The 22,736-nt window shown below is 40.6% G+C and overlaps 3 protein-coding genes and 3 long non-coding RNA genes across 9 annotated transcripts in view; 2 read left to right on the forward strand and 4 right to left on the reverse strand.

The window, feature by feature from the left end:
• Positions 1 to 631: 631 nt before the first annotated feature.
• Positions 632 to 5,851, forward strand: LOC130688942 (F-box only protein 11-like). The gene is made up of 11 exons (XM_057511952.2): positions 632 to 948; positions 1,030 to 1,383; positions 1,448 to 1,613; positions 1,687 to 1,883; positions 1,951 to 2,313; positions 2,399 to 2,701; positions 2,771 to 3,187; positions 3,251 to 3,546; positions 3,610 to 3,886; positions 3,955 to 4,327; positions 4,402 to 5,851. Exons 1-10 carry the CDS (start codon positions 843 to 845, stop codon positions 4,290 to 4,292), a joined length of 2,817 nt encoding a protein of 938 aa, XP_057367935.2. The 5' UTR covers positions 632 to 842; the 3' UTR covers positions 4,293 to 4,327; positions 4,402 to 5,851.
• Positions 5,852 to 6,067: 216 nt separating this feature from the next.
• On the reverse strand, positions 6,068 to 6,726 carry LOC130689421 (small ribosomal subunit protein eS21-like). The gene is made up of 5 exons (XM_057512375.2): positions 6,641 to 6,726; positions 6,511 to 6,572; positions 6,307 to 6,442; positions 6,195 to 6,250; positions 6,068 to 6,133 (listed from the first exon to the last, which is right to left on the reverse strand). The coding sequence occupies exons 2-5, from the start codon at positions 6,558 to 6,560 to the stop codon at positions 6,124 to 6,126; spliced, it is 252 nt and encodes an 83-aa protein (XP_057368358.1). The 5' UTR covers positions 6,561 to 6,572; positions 6,641 to 6,726; the 3' UTR covers positions 6,068 to 6,123.
• Positions 6,727 to 7,469: 743 nt separating this feature from the next.
• Positions 7,470 to 8,945, forward strand: LOC130689483 (uncharacterized). 2 transcript variants are annotated; one of them, XR_009000748.1, is made up of 7 exons: positions 7,470 to 7,583; positions 7,637 to 7,708; positions 7,767 to 7,871; positions 7,961 to 8,144; positions 8,207 to 8,551; positions 8,655 to 8,807; positions 8,864 to 8,945. It is a non-coding gene; the product is annotated as an uncharacterized LOC130689483 (long non-coding RNA). The 2 variants fall into 2 exon arrangements; XR_009000746.2 differs by having other exon boundaries at positions 8,655 to 8,943.
• A 1,602-nt stretch (positions 8,946 to 10,547) lies between these two features.
• Positions 10,548 to 11,953, reverse strand: LOC130689500 (uncharacterized). Of its 2 annotated transcripts, XR_009000751.2 has the most exons (7): positions 11,821 to 11,953; positions 11,674 to 11,748; positions 11,517 to 11,613; positions 11,242 to 11,390; positions 11,071 to 11,144; positions 10,906 to 11,012; positions 10,548 to 10,805 (listed from the first exon to the last, which is right to left on the reverse strand). It is a non-coding gene; the product is annotated as an uncharacterized LOC130689500 (long non-coding RNA). The 2 variants fall into 2 exon arrangements; XR_009000750.2 differs by having other exon boundaries at positions 11,242 to 11,613.
• A 2,068-nt stretch (positions 11,954 to 14,021) lies between these two features.
• LOC132088147 (uncharacterized) lies at positions 14,022 to 16,141 on the reverse strand. The gene is made up of 5 exons (XR_009421422.1): positions 16,009 to 16,141; positions 15,634 to 15,950; positions 15,392 to 15,569; positions 14,179 to 15,335; positions 14,022 to 14,124 (listed from the first exon to the last, which is right to left on the reverse strand). It is a non-coding gene; the product is annotated as an uncharacterized LOC132088147 (long non-coding RNA).
• Positions 16,142 to 17,040: 899 nt separating this feature from the next.
• The window catches only part of LOC130689018 (neuronal acetylcholine receptor subunit alpha-10-like), a 35,308-nt gene continuing 29,612 nt past the window's right edge, over positions 17,041 to 22,736 (reverse strand). For both annotated transcript variants that reach the window (XM_059496376.1, XM_057512037.2), the window contains exons 5-9: positions 22,306 to 22,486; positions 21,868 to 22,222; positions 20,273 to 20,390; positions 19,617 to 20,049; positions 17,041 to 17,856 (exon numbers count right to left, since the gene is read on the reverse strand). In XM_059496376.1, the coding sequence (XP_059352359.1) occupies positions 17,428 to 17,856; positions 19,617 to 20,049; positions 20,273 to 20,390; positions 21,868 to 22,222; positions 22,306 to 22,486 (1,516 nt within the window). In that variant the 3' untranslated portion in view covers positions 17,041 to 17,427. The remainder of the gene's footprint in view (positions 17,857 to 19,616; positions 20,050 to 20,272; positions 20,391 to 21,867; positions 22,223 to 22,305; positions 22,487 to 22,736) is intronic.

Consider the following 22,736-nt stretch of genomic DNA (forward strand, 5'->3'; position numbering starts at 1 on the left):
ATTCAACACCTTTTTTTTTTGTTTTGTGTGTATGTCACTCTATTTCTCTCTTTTTCTATGGGGTTGTAATAATAACGCTTGAAAGCTCTATGTTTGATGGACTAAATCTTTTCGTCGTCTTATATTGCCCCTTTCGTAAGCATAGGCTAATAATGGCCAAGCGCTCTATTTTAATGATGAAATCAAACGATTAGGTTAATTTTGAATTAAAGAAAAATACAAGACTTTTGATTACCTATTCTTCTGGTTTGTTTGTTATTCGTCGCGTGGCCGATTACAACGCGCCTGAAGTAAATTGAAAGAACATAAACATCGGCATTTATCAAATACGAGAGACGAAAGAAATGACCTAAAACAGCTGTTAGGACAAAGAAACATTCTACCCGCGTTGCCGCCACTGGAAACCGTGCAGTACAAAACGCTGCTCTTTTTTTTATTTATTTATAAATTTTTTTTTCTTCTTTTTTTCTGCCTTTCTTAAAAAGGAAGCCGAAAGAAATATGCGTAACAGCGTTAGGCTAAATAAATTTAATGAATATAAAAGCATGAGAAAGAAAAAAGACATCGCCTCCAGACATTAGGCTAACCACGAAAGAAAAAATTCCTACAAACCTACTAACTCAATTGCCTGTAGATGGCGGTGGTATCACAGAGCGACAAGATGGCGGAAATATGCTCATAGTGGCCAGTTGTGTTGACACTAAAAAAGTGAGATTTGCGGAGAAAAAAAACAATATGATCCTTCCGTAGTGATTGTTATTCGCAAGTTTACTCTAATATCTGAACATAGTCTGTTGTTGTGTTGTGCTCACCTAACGAAAAGTGCGAAAACGACTAAGAAAATGCCCAGTCCCTCGCTGCGTTCACCCCTATATTCCCTGAGAAGGTCGAAACGGAAAGGCACCAAGAGAGGTGCTGCTGCTAGCAATAACTCTCGCGTCAACTCTGGTAAGTGTTTTAAAAACTTCGTTACTGATTATCTCTCAATATGTAGCTAGGAAATGGCAAACAATAACAATCACTTCTTAGATGGGGAGGAAGGAGCAGGTGAAGGAAATGTTCAAAACAATGGATCGTCAGCAAACAACGAGAATCCAGTCTCTGGATCTGTTGCTCCTCAACCTGTTGTCCCGTCTGCTGTTGGTTTAGTCACCGGAGGGGCCTCTGCTGCTGGCCACCAACCCCCTTATGATTTGAGGAGGAAGTCACCACATCATGATCCTGCCGCTGCAGCTGTTGCACCCAACTACCCTTCAGGCTGTAATCCTGCAAGTGGTAGCCTTTCATCCAATTCAGCTTGTGCTGCTGGTCCCAGTGGCTATGCAGCATGCATGCTACCTGCAAGAAAGAGGCCTAGGCGAACTTGTTACACATCATCAGAGAGTATACTCTTGTTGCTTAGGTTTTTCCTGTTTGCAGCTATATAGTGATGTGTTGTTTACTTTAGATGGCAGCTCAGTAGACGAGCAAAGAAGTGCAGCTCACTACCTCCAGTATGAATTACCTGATGAAGTTCTCATATGCATATTCAGTTATCTCTTTGAGAAAGATTTGTGTCGGGTCAGTCAAGTCTGTAAGCGTTTCCAGAGCATAGCTAACGACACCGAGCTTTGGTACGTTTCGTGGCTTATAGTTTTCACCCGTTTTGTATTGATATTTGTAATGATTTTTAAATTTTGTTTTCAGGAAAACGCTATACCAGCGCGTTTTTGAGTACGACACACCATTGTTTCACACGGGCGTCTGCAAATACGAGTTTATAACGATAGAAGAGTCTGAATATGATAACCCTTGGAAAGAGAGCTTCAAGCAGCTTCATCACGGCGTCCACGTTAGACCGGGATTTCAAGAAAAGGCACTCAAACACCCGTCACGCTATAACGGTATGTCTTGAATACCAATATGGATCGTCCGAAAGTTGGTGTAACTCTTTTCCCATTTACTTCTTAGGTCGTTCAATTGCCTATTTCGACACAATCCAATCGGCGCTGGAATTTTTCGACGATGCCGAAAGTCCTTTGGTATTCGTGCACAAAGGATCCTACCAGAGGGAATACCTGGTAGTGGAGAACAACGTCAACATTCTTGGCTGTTCGTCGGGGAACGTGGCCGAAAACGTTACAATCGAACGAGACACGGAATCTACGGTGACGTTCATGGAAGGTGCCAGATCTTCCTACCTGGGCTACGTCACGCTCAAGTTCAGCCCAGATATCTCATCGTCCGTTCCGCATCACAAACACTACTGCCTTGAAATTGGAGAGAATTGCTCACCCGTTATCGACCATTGCATCATCCGCAGCAGCTCCGTCGGTATGTTTATTGCACTATTACTAATTGTTTCCATGCAATATCGATTTTTCAATTGTTGACTCATCGGTTTATTACGATTTTACAGTCGGGGCAGCCGTGTGTGTCACTGGTGCTGGTGCGGAACCCATAATTCGTCGTTGTGACATATCTGACTGCGAAAATGTTGGCCTTTACATCACCGACCATGCTCAGGGTCTTTATGAGGACAACGAAATCAGCCGCAACGCGCTGGCAGGTATCTGGGTGAAGAATCACGCAAACCCCGTCATGCGTCGCAATCATATCCACCACGGCCGAGACGTCGGCATCTTCACTTTCGACAATGGACTAGGCTATTTCGAAAGTAACAATATCCACAATAACAGGATTGCTGGCTTCGAAGTGAAAGGTTGGTTACCCATCTGTTGTTTTCAGGTTAATTGTTTTTGCATCTAATTGTGTCTTTTCATATTAATAGCTGGAGCAAACCCGACGGTGGTACGCTGTGAAATTCACCACGGACAAACGGGGGGCATTTACGTGCATGAATCTGGTCAGGGCCAGTTCATTGAAAATCGGATTCACTCAAACAACTTTGCGGGCGTATGGATCACCTCCAATTCGAATCCGACTATCCGCCGAAATGAGATTTACAATGGCCATCAAGGCGGCGTTTATATTTTTGGTGAAGGCCGTGGTCTGATCGAGCACAATAACATATACGGCAACGCCTTGGCAGGCATCCAGATCCGCACCAATAGTGATCCCATCGTGCGACACAACAAAATCCACCACGGCCAACACGGTGGCATTTACGTCCATGAAAAGGGCCAAGGCCTGATTGAGGAGAATGAAGTTTACGCCAACACACTGGCAGGAGTTTGGATAACAACAGGTACCTTCGGACACAGTTTTATTTCTTTTTCAAAATTCGATTAACATACAATTGTCGAATCAGGTTCGACTCCGGTGTTGAGGCGAAACAGAATTCACTCTGGCAAACAAGTGGGCGTCTATTTTTACGATAACGGCCACGGTCGTCTCGAAGACAACGACATCTTCAATCACCTGTACAGTGGCGTACAGATAAGAACGGGAAGTAACCCGATCATCCGCCGAAACAAGATTTGGGGTGGGCAAAATGGTGGAGTTCTTGTTTATAATGGAGGCCTCGGCCTTCTGGAACAAAACGAAATCTTCGATAACGCAATGGCTGGTGTCTGGATAAAAACCGATTCTAATCCAACATTGAAGGTAAGCTAACTGTCAATGGTTCGGTGAGAAATGGCGTAACGCTTTGCTTTGTTATTTCAACAGCGGAATAAAATTTACGACGGAAGAGACGGCGGAATATGCATTTTCAACGGAGGAAAAGGTATTTTAGAAGAAAACGACATCTTCCGTAACGCGCAGGCCGGAGTTTTGATCTCAACCCAGTCGCACCCGATCCTTCGGCGAAACCGTATTTTCGACGGGCTAGCCGCTGGCATCGAGATAACTAACAATGCCACAGCAACATTGGAGTTCAATCAAATATTCAACAATCGTTTTGGAGGATTGTGCTTGGCATCGGGCGTCACGCCCATTTGTAAAGGTTCGTCCTACTTTTTTCATATATTAAATCAATTACATTTTAAAAGCCATTTTCGTATACATTTTCAGGGAACAAGATCTTTAACAACCAAGACGCGGTAGAAAAGGCCGTTAATGGTGGTCAGTGTCTCTACAAGATCTCGTCCTACACGTCCTTCCCGATGCATGATTTTTACCGCTGCCGCACCTGCAACACAACGGACCGCAACGCCATATGCGTCAACTGTATTAAGACGTGTCATTCCGGGCACGACGTCGAATTCATCCGCCACGATCGCTTTTTCTGCGACTGTGGTGCAGGCACATTGACCAATCAGTGCCAGCTCCAGGGAGAGTCCACGCAAGATACCGATACACTTTACGACTCGGCAGCGCCGGTGGAGTCTCATACAGTGATGGTCAACTGATTCATGTTTTTCAACGCCTTACATGTGTCTAAGTGGTAAGTGTTTCCTGTTGTAAATGTGACAGACATTTGAACTTATTCAGATGTATTTTCAATTTTTTATGATTCAGGTTGGTGACAGCGCGAGCAGACATGAAGTTGAACGGAGGCGTCTACCTTTATACTTTCTTTTGTTTGAATCACTGGATTTGAGCTAGAGCTTTTGCCCCGTTACTCAGTTTTCCTTCCGGACATCCACCCACAACATCTTCGAATGCAACGCGTTTACCGGTTTGTAAACAAAAGCAAAAAGTACAGAATCAAAATGGTTGAGCGAATTAAGGCACCGTCGAATATTCGCATTCGATCAATTGTAAAAGATATAGTCCGTTATAGACGCTATAACGGTATGAGAAAGTCGACACAACAAGTTGAAAGCGTTTTTTTTTATAATTTTCTTTCTCTCGTTAATTGTATTTTCTTTAGTTTTTTCTAACCGAGTTTTCATAGTTTTTCATTTAAATTCAATGCCGATAGTGTACGTCTGTGTCTTTTGCGTTCGTATAGTTTACAGCACGTTCTGTTACAGGAAGGGGGAAAACTTGTTTGCCTTGAGCAGCTAATTTGTACGCATGTCTTGTTTGTAAGCCACAACAAGGCGAAAGTGATGACGTTTTTGGACAAGGAATAGGGAAATGTATTGAGCGACTCCAATAAGTGCTCTGATGTCCGCGTGTACGTTTTGTGGTTAAGGCGTGTGTAAAGCGTTGAATCCAGAAACTACACCTAGTGCCATGTCCTTCGAGTTTTGTTCCACCTCTTTTGCCAGCCATGTTCGTCAGCAGACGACAGTTCTCGTTGGTTTCTAGAGAGGGACAGAATCTGCTGAGTCTTTCTGTAAATAGCATTTTTTTTCTACTGTGACATGCAAAGGCTATTCGCGTTCGTCTTGTGCTGAATGCCACCTGTTCATCAACCGTTGGCCTGTAAACTGGTTTAGTCTCAACCAAACGTCTCGTTATATTCACATGTCCGTAATGCTGTTCTACCCTATTGCACTCGATTCTATTTGAAGTTGTCTCTCTTCGCCTTGGAAACAGAAGAAGAGCCAAAAAGTAGTATGAATTAGTTCAGGCCAAACTGTCGATTGATCAATGTTTCCCCGTATTTCGTGAAAGAAAGTGAAAAGTTATATTTTTCTCCCGATGTTCAAATCGCGATTGTCGCTTAATTTCTCATACCATTTTTTTTTTTTTACCATTAGTTTTTTTTTGTCTTAAAGAGCAAATTATGCGAGGCAAGTCGGTAATTGAAAGAAAGTTTCACAAATTTTACTTCCAAGTTACTCGACAGAATATCCATGTGAACATTTGAAAATCTTACGTTGTCTCCGAACTATTTTGCACCGTCATCCTTGAATCCGATTATACATCGTGTAGACTTGTATCCTCGAAATGTTTTTGTACAGTTTTGCAATATTACGTGTTTGGTTTAGCTTTATAAGCATCTTGTTGATTCCTTTTTCCCCATTACCTTTCTTGCCTGGTATATGTTTACGAAGTACAAGACGTTTTTCTTACAGCTTCCTAAACTAGATTACCCTATCCTTTGCCATTTCTGTTTCACTGATTACCTTTGAGGTGATTTTTTTTCAGTTTTTGTATGACCCCATCTGTTTCACGATGACTGTATGCAATAGTAGACTTGCAGATGAGAATATATACAGATTGCATACTACAGCTATTTTCACCTGGCAATATGGGTAACAATTTCCGAAGAAAAGTGACAAAGAAAGAATTTTGGGTAAGAAAACTTTTATTTTTCATTCAACCCTTCTTGCCCAACAAGAAAAATTAAAAATTCCTGAAATACAGACAAGGAGTCAGTAAAGTATTTCTACAACAAATATGACAGATGTACATACTTGGCAAGGACTCCATCTTTCTTGGCTAGTCGGTTAATGCAATCATCTGATTCTCCCTGTAAAGTAAGATAATGCTTAAGTTCATTCAATAAAAACTTCTTCCATCTATTACCATGCGACGAATGGAACCACAGATGGCATAAGTCTTGAAGGTGGGCAGAGCAATGCCTGTCTTCTCATCAACATCAGCTACATTGATCTGAATAGAAGCATGATCCTTGGCGTGGATGATTCTGTTGCTTGCAGAGCTATTAAAGGGGATTCAATTGAACAAACGATAACGTAGAAAATTCATATGCTTTAGAATCACGCTTACCATTTACGGGGGATGTACAAGTCAACGTTTTCACCGGCGTCGTTCTGCATGTTGATTGATGGCTAAATATAGAATTAACACAACAAAATGAAGAACTTGTAAAAGCCAGGGGATCACCAGAAATGTATACCTCTTCAAACGGCGATCAGCGAAAAGAAACACGTTGAGAGTAATGGCGGACAGAAAAGGACGGCGTTTCGAAAGACGATGCCATACAAACTGTAAAATTTCTGAAGTTCTGAAGTTAAAATATAAAATTACTTCAGTTTTAAAGGTTTAAATCATATTAAATTTTTTTTGATCGCCATCAATTGTTAGATTTTTTAAAAAGTTTGTTAGTATATTCTACACATGGCAACATCCTAAAAGCGTTAACAATGGACAGTTAGGCAATTTTTGCCTCAATTTCTTAGCCAGATTGTTTGGCTGTAATTCCAAAGCAAGTGTTCCAAAGTTTTCTTATTCTATCGAGAAAATCCAAATTATCAGAATGGAAGTTTCTGATAGTTCAATTATTTTCATATTTTTGTATCACCCCATTATATCAAATTCTTCCAATAATTTCTTTTCTTCTAGAGAGGTCTTAAGGAATATGGAAAGCTGGAAAATGATCCGGAAACAGACAGTGTTATTGACCAACATGTAAATGGCTGGTCTGGCTAAAAAACTAATACATTTTTCAAAACTAGCGTTCAATTTTTAATAAACGGTGTAATTTTCATAGCATTCCAACAGATGTCGTTTCTGCGAATTTTTATATGGCAATATGGCAATCCGTTTTACCCCAAAAAAAATCGCACTTTTTTTTCTTTTTTTCCTCCTTAGCCATCTACTATGGCAATCCGTTTTACATAAAAAAAAAAAAAAAAAACCAAAAAAAAAAAAAAAAAAATCACACTTTTTTCTCTTTTTTCTACCCGTAGCCATCTACCAGTCGGTTTCGTTATTATAGGCATGTAAGCAATTTGAGTTAATTGTATCCCATTAGCAGTTAATTGAGTAGCGTGGCTGGAGAAAAACTCGTGGCTGGAGGAACAATTGAAAAATGGATAAGATAATACAACAAAAGGATGGTAAGTATAAAGATTATTATATTGGTTTTCAATTATTAATTATTGTTTATTAGATCAAATTATGAAGCTGCAGGCCCAATTATTGGAACAACACAAAATATTGGATAACAGCAATGCTAAGGATGGTAAGGCCTAATACGTAATGATTCTATTTATTTGCTTTTATTCATTTGTGTTTTGTAGCTCAAATTTTGAGTCTACAAGCTCAGCTAGGGGAAAAGAACAAATTGGAACGGAACAGTTTCCAAACAGTGAAGGAGGTTTTTCCAAACTCAAACCTAACTGAACGTGAGGATGAATTGGCATTAGGCCTAAACTTTTCAAATAAGAATTCAAAATAAGTATAGAATTTTAACAAACAATTATTTATTGTTTAGTTATTCAGTCTACCACCTGACAGTGTGTTAAAGTTAAATTCTGTTAGTGGTGCACTAAAAGAATTGTTAGTAATAAGTCCATGCAGCGAAGGAAGTGAACAATTGTGGGACCGTATTTGGGCTGAAAATGGGTGTGGTACGGAAACCCAGAAATAGCACGAGTTCAACATAAAACATGAATTAGGTACTTTTCGGTTTTTTGTCTATCAAAAGAGTATTTTTAATGCTATTATTTTGCATTCACAGAATTTTAGTGGGGGATCAAGTCAAGTCTCGAAGTGTAACAGGATGGAAGAGTGAGCCTACAGTTGAAAAACACTGAAAGTGCATTACCATTAAGGTATGAGGTAAAGTAATAGAGTATGCAAATTGTCTAATGAGAAGTACCATCTTGTGTGAATGAATCCTGTGTAACAACAATCCTTTATAGTTCTGTTATAGCTAGAAGCCTCAAATAATTCTGCTTCTCTTGCTAAAGAACAACTTGTCCTTTACACTCAGAGTGTTGGTGAAGCTGGGTACTTAAATGGCCCTAAAGATGTTTCACTTCACTGGCATTGCAGCGATGAACATCATACATGGACTCTTTAGGTATGAAAGGAATTTTCTTGAAAAATTTTTGAATTTATGATGAAGCTTTTCTCCTCCTTTTTGCCAACCATGTCTAATCTACAAAAAAAAAATTATCCAATAGGAAAGGATTTTCAGCATACTGGGAACACAACTATCAACAATGCAACATTCTAGGGGTGTTATTTTATCCTTCAAGAGCCTTATACAATGATTTTCATCTACAATTTGTATGGCCTTTCCCGAGCTTCTGCCAGAAGTTGAATCTATGAGTCATGTAAGTCACATGAGCAACAATTGAGATGCTTAATGGTGTTGTTTTTCTTTTCTCAGTGTAGGTTAATAGTAACATTGGATCTGAAAAAATTCTTGGTTGGGGCAAGACACTGAATAAATTGTAATGATTGGATGGATGACATGATATTTCTATACTTCATTCGGATTCCCGAGACGGTATTTGATATTTAAAAAATTGAAGTGCATATCTGGGCTCCCTTCCTTTCCGTAGCCCCGTTTCCCCTTGACTCGTAATAAGCCCGTAGGGGGTCATGCCCCTACTGTACGGTATATATAAAAACAACATATACCGAGGTTTGGAGGGCTCTGGCCGGAAAGGGGACGTGGGGTGCCGCTTCGTCCGATGATGTGTTCACGGAGGGTGACGTGGCTGCCCACAAATCCGAACTAAAGGTTAATCGCTCCTGTAAAAATGTTCCAAATCTTCAGCTCTTCTTCCGGCTTCTCTTAGCCAATCACCGGGTAATCTCCCCGGTGGGTCAACAAGGCAGTGTCTCCCCCTGCCTGGGTTGACGGCAACTTTTGAAAGGGCTATTGTGCCTTTTTAAAGTTGCAAAAATAATTGTAATGTGCAGAGAATTGTCAATAAAATTTTTTTTATAAAATATTTTTTGCAAAATTCGTTTCTTTCATTGTGTGTGTTAGCTTTGTTCACACATTGCATTTATCAATTTTTTTTTTTGGCTTTGATTTATTTGTTTTTGTCACATTTGATGGTAAGGTGACGGGCATTGGTTTATCGTTTATCTGTAAGCATTCTATTATTATCCAGGGATCGAACCCTGGATGTTCGGCATACCTCGCCGATGCTCTACCAATGAGCCACGAATCATATGATTTTAAGTTGGCTTTTTTTTCTAGTCACTTGTGGACTTGCATTTACACTTAGAATAAAACTGAAGTGCAATTCTGCAATATACTCTTCTACATTATTCTACTACATTTTTACATATCTACTCAGGTTTGAACCCAGGATAACAGGTATCGCAGATAAAAGCTCTACCACAGAGCTAAGAACCTTATGGAAGCAATAGAAAGATAAACATATAGTTGTGAAAGACTGCATAAACATCCTAGACGATAACATATGATATGCGATAATAAAAAATTTGAATATATCTCGTGGCTCAATGTTAGAGCATCGGCGTTGCACGCTGAATGTCTGGGGATCGGTTCCCATACGAGTAAAACAAAATACAAAATTACTGCATAAAATATCCAGATTGTTCCTTGAATCTAAGTTGAAGAATTCAAAGAGTGTAATAAATAATACTTACAGATAAACGATAAACCAATGGAAACAATGCTTACCATCAAAGGTGACAGAAACAATAAAGGTGAATTAAGCAAGCTAAATATAAAAAGTGTAACGTGTGAATACAGACAATGAAAGAAACGAATTTTGCAAAAAATAGTTTATAAAAAAAATTTTATTGACAATTCTCTGCACATTACAATTATTTTTGCAACTTTAAAAAGGCACAATAGCCCTTTCAAAAGTTGCCGTCAACCCAGGCAGGGGGAGACACTGCCTTGTTGACCCACCGGGGAGATTACCCGGTGATTGGCTAAGAGAAGCCGGAAGAAGAGCTGAAGATTTGGAACATTTTTACAGGAGCGATTAACCTTTAGTTCGGATTTGTGGGCAGCCACGTCACCCTCCGTGAACACATCATCGGACGAAGCGGCACCCCACGTCCCCTTTCCGGCCAGAGCCCTCCAAACCTCGGTATATGTTGTTTTTATATATACCGTACAGTAGGGGCATGACCCCCTACGGGCTTATTACGAGTCAAGGGGAAACGGGGCTACGGAAAGGAAGGGAGCCCAGATATGCACTTCAATTTTTGAATTTTAAATACCGTTTGGGGAATATGAATAAAGTGTAGGAATTCCATGTTGTCCATCCAATCATCACAATTTATTCAACGTCTTGCCCCAAACCAAGAACATTTACAGAGCCAGTGTTACTTTTCACCTTTATTAAAAAAATAAAAACAACATTAACTATTGAATAGAAAATTATGTAGGTTAGATATAGTTAGCAAAAAAGCAGAAAATGCTTCTTGTTTACTTACAAGTCCCTTTCTACGAAGATGAGTTTAGGCTTTGAAAGGTTATTTCAAACTGCAACTTCAGGAAAACCATCTGACTATCACCAAATAAATCCAAGTTTCCCTGTGCCCTAGAAAATTTCTCGTGTTTAATTAGAATGTTAATGCAATTCTAGATAAATCTCCTACCACATTGGAAATGACTTTTTCCCATCACGCTGGTGCCAACGTCGGTTCTTTAAATATAGCGTATCAAACAAATCCTGGAAACAAAGCAGAAAGTAACCAGAACTTTTCAATAAGCTATTAATGGCGTGGTATGCTGCACAACAAGTTTTCACCAAGAACTTGTGCTTTTACCTTTAGAATTCAACTGCACATTGGTAACCATCTTAAGGAGAAAAACGATTATGACAATATGGCACACTTGGCGATATCCTGGGATTCGGCAAAGCATTTCCAATTGGCGAGGCAACCATTATTATGGCAACCAAACTCGATATAGCCCCCTGACAACGAACAAATTGACAGTTCAGTAGAGTACTCAGTCACAAGCAATTCCTCCGCTAGATGTCTTCTAAATATAGGCACTTAAAAAAATTCACAATTTTTTGTTTCATGGTCACAAAAAATACTTGTTGCAAATATGTTCGTTCTTGTTTCTGCAAGTGTAAATGGAGTCAATGTCGAGTGTTCCATGGCTATAAGGATAGGAGGTATTAAAGTCCTAAACTAAATGTTTTATAGCATTAACCTACAGAAAAAAGTTAACAATAGAATGGGCAACATTACCAACCAATCACCAGACAAGGAAAAAAATTGTTCGAAGCAACTACAAAGATACATGGCTGCCAATATGTACTGCTCCTATTTGTGATAACAATGTATGAAAAATAGTATCAGCAAATGGTTTTATTGTTGTTTTGTTTCTAACCTAACCTTCAAATGCAAACCTCCCTTTTTCTTTATTAGTGATGAAGATGGAATTTTCTGTCCTACTTGTTTCTGTCATAGACTGTGGGGTCCACCGTTACAAAACTCTACATCAGCAACAATCGTTTCTCACTGCTCAGAACCTGCAAATGTCGTGAATGAAAAATTTTAATTAAAAATAATAAAAAAAATAGTTGTAACACCAAGGCATTATTAAACAACTTGCCTAACTAAGGAAACCGCTGGAACCACAATGTTTGTCTCCACAATCCTGAAATGATTGAAATGACAAGCTTTGTTTTATTTCATTAATTCTAATTTTAAAAAAAGTACAAAGCCTAACTGCATGGTTGAGCAGTTTGGCTTGATGCCTTTTTTAAAAAGCAAGAAGGTAGCAATAACCATTATCTCTATGTGCCTGTCGTGCTTACTTTTAAGGAGACGAGTTACCGTCCATGATAGCAAGCAAATAAATTCTTCTTGCATTCATGGTATGAGATGAAAATAATGGCAAAGAATAATACAATAGTGGAATATGGAAGAATGATATTGCCACACATTTATGATCCTTCTTAATGGCCATCTGGCATGGAGATGAGAGAACGAGGGCCAAGGCACCACATCTTGTTCACAACTTGTGAAATTCCCTAAAATTTAGAAAGAAACAAACAATGACTCAGCATGAAAAGAATTACTTCTTATAGTTTCTTCTTAATAATGTGCCATTCATTTTGTAATTTGAAAAGGAGTTTCAAATATCGTTAGGTATTCTCAAATTAAAGTTCCTTGTGGAACAATGTTTTTGTTAGAATTAGAATCAATGTCTTTGGTTGACAATGTTTTCTTGACGAAACATTCACTCAAGTATTACTTTACCATTGCTGCCTGATGTGTCCAATATTTCACCCGTCAGCCGCACACCACATTTTTCACACACGACAACGACCTAGCAAATGGCGACTGATGGCGGTTCACAAAATTGAAGCAACGTTGCCATATATTTCAAAATGGGCGGCGAATTCAATTTAAGACACAACTTTTTAGTTTTCTCTCGCACAGGAAGATACTATGCAAAAACCAAATTAAAACAAGGAGATGGCTGGTTGTCTTTCGGGTTTACAATGGTAAGTTTTGTATTGTTGGGAAAGATAAATTCATGTTGCGGCTCTCGTGCAGTAGGTCCACCAACATCAGTAGCACACACACACAAATCCGTGCCAATTGTGTAATACTTAACCAACCGTACCAAAATCTGTATTTCTTCAAAATTATTTGGGCGTCGCTCAGAATGAAAATTGGACACAAAATTTAAAGAACAAAAATTATAATCAAGTGAGCCTCAACGCATGGATAGGAACACGTAATGAGGTTAACTTGGGGAAAGAGGTACAGAAGTGAACCCAAAAGCAGAATAGAATCCGATATGTGAACAAATTATTCAATGGGTAAAAAATTATGGGTAAAACAAAAGAAAAATAAAATAGGTAATTCATTGATGGGTCTTGCTGTTAGATGTTTCTAGTACGTCGAGGTGGAGGTGGTGGCGATGAGGTATCCTCCTTAACAAGCTCAGGTTCGCTAGTTGTTTTCTTGCCACCACGTGTCCGTTTCGTGGCCGGCACGACCGGAGATTCATCCGCCATTGTTGCGGCAGATACTGTCGGGCCCTTTTGTCGTGAACGTTTGGCGGCCGGTGCTTTCTCTTCCTCTTCTTTGGCTGTAGCGGCCAAAGTCTCAATGTCGGGGTCGCGTTCCAGCTGGAGAGAGACTTTCTTCTCGGCCGGTGAAGCCGTCTTCCGCGCCGAACGGGTGGATCTGACTAGCGAATGCGCCGTTTCGGCCACGTCAAAATGAACTTTGAGTGCGCCCTTTGCGCGAGTAGATCGTCCACTTTTGACGGATGTGACTGGCGATCCATTGTTCGCCTCCGGCTCATCTGGCACGTGATTGGCGTGGATGTCGGCAGCGTGTCCTTTGCCTTCGTATAACATTTCTTCATCATCCAATCCAGCAACGTATTTATTGGCTTTTGTTTCACCACGACGCCTTTTGCCTTCCGGCGCTTCCTTCTCCGGAACGGAGACACGTTTGACAGCACCTCGACGTGTTGTTTTCTTCGTCACCTCGACATCGGCTTTTATTGTTTATCTATAAGACAGTAAAACACCATTAGGCATAAAAACTCTTAATTCATATATATATTTCATACCTTACATGATTCGTGAGTTGATTGCTAGCATATTCTTCTGACAGAAGCTTCGGAAGAGACATTTACGATTTTCGTTTACGCTCACCATGGATGCTGGTAGACTAGACATTTAAAGTTAAGACACTTTGCCCAATTCCAACAGTTTTGATTCTTACTTGTAAGTTGTTATTGCACGAGAATGCAGCGACGAAATTCGCCGTCTTTTTGCTGTCGACGAAAACGATAGTCTTGGCATCACCGACATCTTGTAAAACTTCGATCAGCTTAGGTCTCTTGTCTCTTTTCGAGCACTGAAAAAAAAACAGCTGTTCAACATCCGGATTGGTGTCACCGACAATGCCTGTTGTGACGAATATGTAGTCTTCCATGTACGTCGCAGCCAGCGCTTGTACGTCATCTGGGAATGTAGCCGAAAACATACAAACACGACGGATTCCCTACAGAGAAACAAATAGTATTACATCAGTGAAATCTCATACTCAAAAGCCATCAAGGACATATTTTCGGATGCATCGTTGAATGATTGACAATTTTTTCAACATTGGGACCGAAACCCATATCAAGCATTCGATCAGCTTCGTCCAAAATTTAAAACCTGACTCCCGAGAAGTCAAATACTTCACGGTCGAGAAAATCCTTGAATCGCCCCGCAGTCGCGACAAAAATATTGCACCCAGCTTGAAGATTTGACCGCTGATGGCTCGTGAGAGTTCCTCCATATATAATCACAGACTTTAAAACCGAACTGTAGGACAATTTACACGCCTCGCGGTGAATTTGAATGGCCAACTCACGAGTGGGTGCGACAATTACAACTTCTGGCTTTTGCCGCATGGCATGAGACGCACCATCAACGCCTTGTTCTAACAATATGTTCATAACCGGTACCAATTACGCCGCCTGCATGAAAAAATGTAAAATTTTAGATGACTTAATCAACGAATATCACGAAGGGTTTGTTGAGCATCTTAGATGCAATTGGACCTTTTAGTAGTCGCAATCACCGGCGTGCCCACTCAAAATTACTTTTACTTCAACTTACCCAGTTCATACCGACCCATTCGAATCAAGTCAGTACGAGGGCATCGAGGTTTCAAAATTACACAGCGTTAATTAATTGGATTGCCGTTCTGCCGGAGCCCGTGACAGCACAAGCAATGAAACCTCTTTTGGCAAGAATAACTACAACTGAAGCTTTCTGAACAGGTGTTGGTTTTATGTAGCCAGAATTCTTAATGTTTTAAAGTAGTAGTTGGCCCAGGCCGGCTTCTTCGAATGATGTTCTGTATTGAAGTACATCTTTTTCTGTAGCCTAAAGCAAACCCAATAGATAAGTTTAAAAAAATATAGTTCCGAGAAATGGCTTACATGGAGGACGACTTTATCAAAATTGTTAAAGCGTTCCCACACAGACGATGCCCTTAAACAGTTCCTTTTCATCGCATGTCACAGCTTCTGGAATGTATTGCTCATGTGGCTTTCCATCTTCCGTCAATTCACTGAAGAGATTTGGGCAGCCTTTCGAGGTGTGGTCAGCTTCATTACACTAGGAGTAAAACAATGAACACTGGAACATAAAATACTTTTGTGAAGATATAATTGATGTTTACTTTGTAACAGTTGCTACTACCAATGCTTCCTCCTTGAGGAAAATCCCTTGCTACATTGCCCTCTTCTTCGTTAAAAATGAGCACTAAAAATGATGTTTTTTTTGTTTTTTGTTTATCTCATGGCAGGTACAACTTCCACCACCGCCGCGACCCTATTGTGGACAATCCTTCGAGAAATGTCCCCCTTCCCCACACTATAAAAAGCACCAAGAAGTTCGAACACATGTTTCGATATTTTCATCTTACTTTGTGACGTCAACGGACCACTACCGCCGCCCCCACCAGCTTGTGGACACTCTGGCAAAATGTACTTCACACTGTTAAACAAAACCATAGTTTAAAATAATCACACTAGGAATACAAGAAAACACTTACCTTGTGACCCTGGACAGAAAAAATGTAGATCAGAATGAAACAAATTAGATTATATAGAGAGGTCAAGAAGTAAAATCTAGCGAGGACGGTCTATCTAGCGAGTAAAGGTAGACAGCAGACTACACGCGTTAAGCCAATCTAAAAATATGCCTGAAAAAAAAACTGTCCGATGAGCCACGGTTTAAGGCGCCTCTTGTGGACGCAAGTCATTACGGAGAAATTTTATCCGCCACAAATTAAATGGTTTTAAACATTTAAAGTACTTATCCAAATGAAAATTTAACTTAAGAAAATTAATATGTTTGAGTAATATAAAGTCGTTATTGTGTATTATTTTCACAGCGCAACAACCAATAATGACTTTATATTACTCAAACATATTATTTATACCAAAAACAAGGAATTATTCTCATTGCTATTAGAATTACATTCATTATAATTGCTGCAGCACAAAATGGAAAGTTAATAGTTAATAGTAATAATAATGAAGTTAAGTAAGTAGAATATAATAAAATAATTATTGTATAGTTATATTTTAATAAAATAAAGTTATTAATTAAAAAAATTATATATTTATATGGCTAGAATGCGTAAAGTTGTATTTAGAAAATTAAATAGGAATCTGGCCGATAGATGGCCATAGCTGTAAAAAAGAAAAAAAAAGGCCGAAATTTTTTTTTTTTTTTTGGGGTAAAACGGATTGCCATATGCCATGTCGATTTAGCTATTGGTTTTCTCCTTAAGCCAGCCGTTTTGAAAATAAAATAAAATAAAGTGCTTGTTCGAAACTTAATCTTGGTTTTTGCCGAAATCTAAATGTTGCAAACTCGGAAACTCACAATATCGAAAGCCGTTCATTTCACACAAACCCACAATCTTGATCGACGCTACAAATCGTAAACGTTGTTTTTTTATATACGATAACGTGTACTAATTATTCACAATCATGTGACGAGCAACCAACCGTATTAGTGAAGTTGGCACTCGGCATTAACGTGGTAGTTCCAAAAAAATTTCCAAGGTAGAGAAAAATCGTGAGTCAGCCAACTTTATTTTTATTATTATTTGCGATTAAGCTACGTAAATACATTTACATTTTTCAGTTCTATCAATCGCTACTGCGTTGACTGTACTCTTGTGGCGCGCTCCTTTAAGTATTGCAAAGAGGCAAAGTCCTCTTGTGCTCAAACGAGGCCTTCAGCCATAAGTTAAAATCAAATAGAATGCACACTCACGCACAGATATACACCCACACACTCTGTATACAGAACATCACCCTGGTTTGGGTTGGATAAACTGATAAGCTTCGCTCACATCGTAGTTGCGCCATAAAATAAGTCGCCAACGTTCTCCATAAGGACGCCGAATTCAGGATGGATGAAGGCGCATTTACATTCAACTATTGATAAAGTTATTTACTTAAAGGGGTTTTGGATTGAACCATCCACGATTGTATCCCGGTATGATAATGAGGAAGAGAGCGGATGAGACGGAGGTCATGATACAAAACACCCAGAAGAGGATACGATCCACAACGGCGGCCAGTTGGCGCCACTCGATAACGACGGCTTGTCCTTCTTCGGTGAACTTTTGCCGGTCGAGGAAGTAGCGCATCATATTATCTGGATCATTGTTTGATGTTGACATGCTGAAAGCATACGGCGGATGACTATTCTTAGCGCATCCAGGGCCACTCACTCCGCCAGTTCGCCGACAAGACTGGCAAAGGCCGCCCGATTCCAACGCAGTATCTCCTACACCGGGTATCGATAATGGAGGATGAGGTAGGCTGGATGTAGGCACGCTAATGGATAGCCTTGCCTCTCCGTAATCATCTTCACTTTCCGTCTGCAAGGAAAGCAAAACAAAAAAATAAATAAATAAAATGAAATGAAAATGAAACATGGCACAAATAAACAAAACACACATAAACATCAACATTTGGTAATGAGATATCGACAAGGATTTTTCGTTCATTCCAGTTCCCATACCACTGCGTTATAAAACAAAATGTGGTAAATATTACGTTCTAATAAGCCTTTGTCAACACAAGATTAGGATGATATACCATAAAACGGAAATACATTTATATTTGTGGGAACTCATCGCTATAACGTAGACCATTGTGAGGATCCAGATAGAGTGGATCGTCCCATAAATCAAGAACTGAGAGTAGGCGAATACAGCGCTGGTATAGAAGAGGGTGTTCCATTGATTTGTGTTCTTCTAGACGCTAGGTAGATGCACAAACATTATGACAAAGAAAAAGGGATTGGCTATCAGCACTAGGCAGAAAATTCCATTCGACAACAATTTATTAGATACCCGGGCAATTTACGTGCTGTACTTCCATCGCTCGAGTTATTCTGATAATTATTTCGGCCACCATTTTTTGTTGTGATTTTTCTTCGTGCCTATCAAAATGCTGCATTGCGTCGTCAAACAAAGCGGCGACAATACCCCTTCTATGTCCATACTTGACGCGTCACAAATCTGTGCAGGACGCTGCGGTATTTGGTTTGACTCCGACTCGCATACCAGATGAACAAAATGCGATTTGTAAAAAGAAAACACTTGGCCGCGAGAAGAAAACAAAAAAAAAAAATCTGTAAGCAATAGCCTTATAGGGTGCCATTCATACGCGATGTAAAAACGGGAAAGGAATAACGATTCGGCCAGAAAAAAAAAATCCAACATTAAAGTGGTCCAAGTGCCCAAAAGATCCGATAATATCACACATCCATTTACTCTCATTTTCCCAGTTTTTATAGCTTCTATTTTAGTGGCAATAGAAGTCGACTATTCTTTTGATTCCCATCGATTTGTGATTCCAGTTTGTCACACGCATTCGAAGCATCATACAGAAAATGGTCCGTAGTTTCTAGAATCATTTTTACAGCTCCTTCACTGTACTCTTCGTAACACGTTGTAACGCGACTCTCCGATTGATTATTCGCAGTATTGTAGCTCATGTCATTAACTCGCAAGTCCAATGAAGACGTGATTTACTTAGTAGCAGTTAGTTCAGTAACAGCTGGTTAACTTCTTGGCCAGCAGTGATGCAATTGGGCTTATTTTCAGTACAACGGGCAAATACTCTCGGTCAACTGCATGCGTTTGTCAAACCAACAAAGATCAGGCTCTTTGTCCGGGAAGTTCGTGATCATATTACATGTAGACCTCTCTCGGACATCTGCAGTTCATAAAGAATGAACGTGAGCGCAGGGACAAAAGATCCCGTATGATTAAGGTCGCGTGGAAATTAGGGATTTCCCCCTACAAATGTAACTTTTTGTCCTATGTAAACATAAATATATATATAATCCAACATTATCAAAAAAGACAAGCCTTCCGAAACTAGGCCTGTCTGACGAAACGTCTTGTAATGTTAAGTCGGGTTCCTGGGGATGACCATTGTACATTCATTCTATGCAAATGAATCGCAACTAGGGTGCAAAAAAGCGGACTTTTTCTGGCTGAAATGAAAGAAAAATAGCATTGCGAAAACAAAAACAAACCAGAACCAGCGTATCCTTATCATGATGAGATTGCTATTTCAAGTTATGTACGTATCCCACTATGGCTCTATGGTAAATATGTTTACGGACCTGTGCGCCTTGGCTCTGCTGGGCTTGGCGATACTTTCGGCTGAGTCGGACAAAACTGCGTTTTCGCTCTTCAGAGTACTCTGCGACGCGGAATCGAAACGACTGGGGCGGGGCGGAAGTGTTGAGGGTCATCGGGATTGTGGAAACAGATGAGGCCGTATTGGGCAGACCTCGATAGTTATCAGCGATGCCATCACCAACAACGCCACCGCTGTGCATAAATTCGGCGGATGGGATATTTTCTCGGCTGGCGGAGCTGCTAGACATGACGCTCTTGTGACGGCATCCGTTACCCAAACAATTGCCGGTCTGAACGACAACGGGCGCATTGGCACCGGCTGTTGCCGCCGCCTCTTCAAACGCCTGATAATGCGCCGTCGGCCGTTTCTGATGATGCTCGTTAAATCTGCCAGCATTTGATTTCAGCATATATCTATATAGCAAAATGAAAGGCGAAGAAAAAAAAATGGGTAGATTTAGTACACCGGATAATCAAGCAGAGGCTGATAATTCGTCATTCTCCGTTCCGCCCGAAGTATCTTGCCACCCGCTTTCCCATTTGATTGCGGCTTCAATGAGCACTACAGACGTTCACAACACGCCCAGACGACGAACGGCAACTGTAACGGGTGGGTGAGGGACTGTTGATGACGTACCTTCTCATCCAGCGAGGAACTTGCTTGGCGGTCGGACCCTTGTAATGGCAGTTGAGAACGATCACCGTCATAACCACCGAGATCGAAGTAATCGCCATCACGGCCGTCAGATAAATCCCTATTCACGTAATTGGCGAAAAGAGCATCAAAAATTAAGTATATCAAAGTAACTAACATGGCTCTATTGCAAGATTACACCAACTGGTAAGCAGATAATTTTTTCTTTTCAACTGTAAATACATGTCAACGATGATGACAGACAATATGATTACTCAGACAGAAGGTCTGAAACGAGTTACATTAATTAGTCCTTGCTGTTGCTTGTCGTATCCCAGGATGCGGTTCTCTATCCTTTTCCGCCTCTCACTCTACATTTCTTGCAGATGATTTTTTGCAGAAAAAACGAAGAGCCTGATATTTCCCGTTGTATGAAACTTTCTCTTTCCGGCTGACAAGAAAACCAGTCGGCCATATAGAAATCAAGTCCCTGAGCGACATTTTTTTTCCGGCTCTCCACTATACAGCCATTTGGCCCTTGATATTCCGTCCTCTTCTATCTTTCTCATTCCACGCCCGGTGACTTCTACTTCTTTTTCTTGCCATCATTTTGTATTTTCTTTCCCCGTCTCCATATTAGATAGCAAAAAAGGATTACTAAGGCGAAGAGCAGAGGCGGAGATTCATGGGACGTTGTTTCGACACAGCGATTCGCCATCGTTTCAATCTGAACGTTGTTCGTCACCCAGTCTTTCTTTCCCGGAAAAGAAGTTGATGGAGCGGGAATTCAAACCGACACGCATAACATGCACGCTCAATCAACGTAGAGTGAACAAATAGGATACATTTTAACAACTAATCTAGAAGAAGCGTACAAAGTTGTACGAAGGTGGGGGCGGCATCGGCGGATGAATATATAATGACGAATGACATAAGCCTCACCTTATTTGTATGGCTCGAGGAACTACGCCTAAGCGAAGAAGTAAGAGAAGCAAAGCTAAGCAATGGAAGACACACAAACACAAAAAAAATAGTGTGATGACTAGCTATTATAACGAGTTAATCAGATTGCTGCAATCTGACACTGACGACGATCAAACAGTCAACGTACGTAATAACCAATGCGATTACAGACGAGGAAGAGGGAGGGAAAAAAGGGTAGGACGAAATCAGCTTGTTTGGGGGCATAGAAAAGATGAGAATGACGGAGATAGAGTGAATGTGACACATAGGGGGGGAGGAGGAGGAGAAACAAAGACAGGAAACAATTTGCCTCTGTTGTAGGATCCCTGCGGAAAACGGACAGATCGGTCAAAAAGAAATCCTGTCAAAAGATATCATTTCTGTATAAGAGGCTCAAGTTTTTCTCTTTTGTTATTTTGTTTCGGTGCGCAGCCCATGTTTTTTGATTTTCCAAACAAAATCGACGATATTAAAAAAAAAAAAAAAATCCTTGCATGATCCCACGTCTCGCACTCTTCCCACCCACGCTATTTATTATTTATTATCACTTTATTGTTTTTCTGCGCTACACCGCCTGTCTCTTCCTTCAATTTCGTTTCATTGTCAACTGAATTGTTCCAATAAACGTATCTCACCAATAAGAGGTATTGACTCGGAAGTTTCTGGCATCTTCTCGGCGATGGCCAGCATGAAGACGGAGAAGGCCAGTAGGACGGTGATGCCAAGTGCGATCTTCTCTCCCGATTCCGGAGGCAAGCAGAAGACGAGCAGGGTCAGGACGGACATCATCACGCAGGGCAAGACGACATTGACCATGTAATAAAGGATCTTGCGCCGGATCTTGAGCGTCACCGTCAAGTCGGGGAACGGCTCCGGACAGCAGCTGTAGAAGACGACGTTGCGGATCAGTCGCGCTTCCAGCAGCTCCCACTCGCCATTGGGCACGTAGTTAGTGAGATCCACTTCGGAAGTCCGGTTGGTCACGTCGACCTTGACAACAGCCGGGGTCAAACGAAAGGAAGAAATTTGGAATTCAAAAGTCAAACATTCTGCGATTCATGTTTCGAAGTCACCTGGAATCCGTCGTACGTCCACGAGCCAAGTTTCATGACGCACGTCTGGTCGTCGAAGGGGAAGTAGGTGACGTCGACGGGGCAAGTGCTGCGAAACTTGGTCGGCGGCGGCCAGAAGACGTTGCCGTCGTAGCTCACCATGGCTTTACTGTTCATGTAGCCGCGCGTGTAGTCATCGGCGCTGTTATTTGGTGGAAGAAAAGAAAAAGGAAATCAAAAGTTAGTAGAAATCGTCTTATGGTACAGCGCATGTAATAGAACGTCGTGGATTGGTCGTACTGAACGTCAGGGTTGAAGTCTGGCGCTATACACGAGCACGTGCGCAAGTGATTCGCCGTCAATCATCGACAGCTGTTCTATAGCGACAAGGCAAAGCCAGTCGAGAAGAAGTACGGAAACTTGGGCAAGTTTACATCGGGCCAAATGTCCGT

Source organism: Daphnia carinata, chromosome 7 (assembly GCF_022539665.2).
Source record: "Daphnia carinata strain CSIRO-1 chromosome 7, CSIRO_AGI_Dcar_HiC_V3, whole genome shotgun sequence".
Taxonomy (NCBI): Eukaryota; Metazoa; Arthropoda; class Branchiopoda; order Diplostraca; family Daphniidae; genus Daphnia; species Daphnia carinata.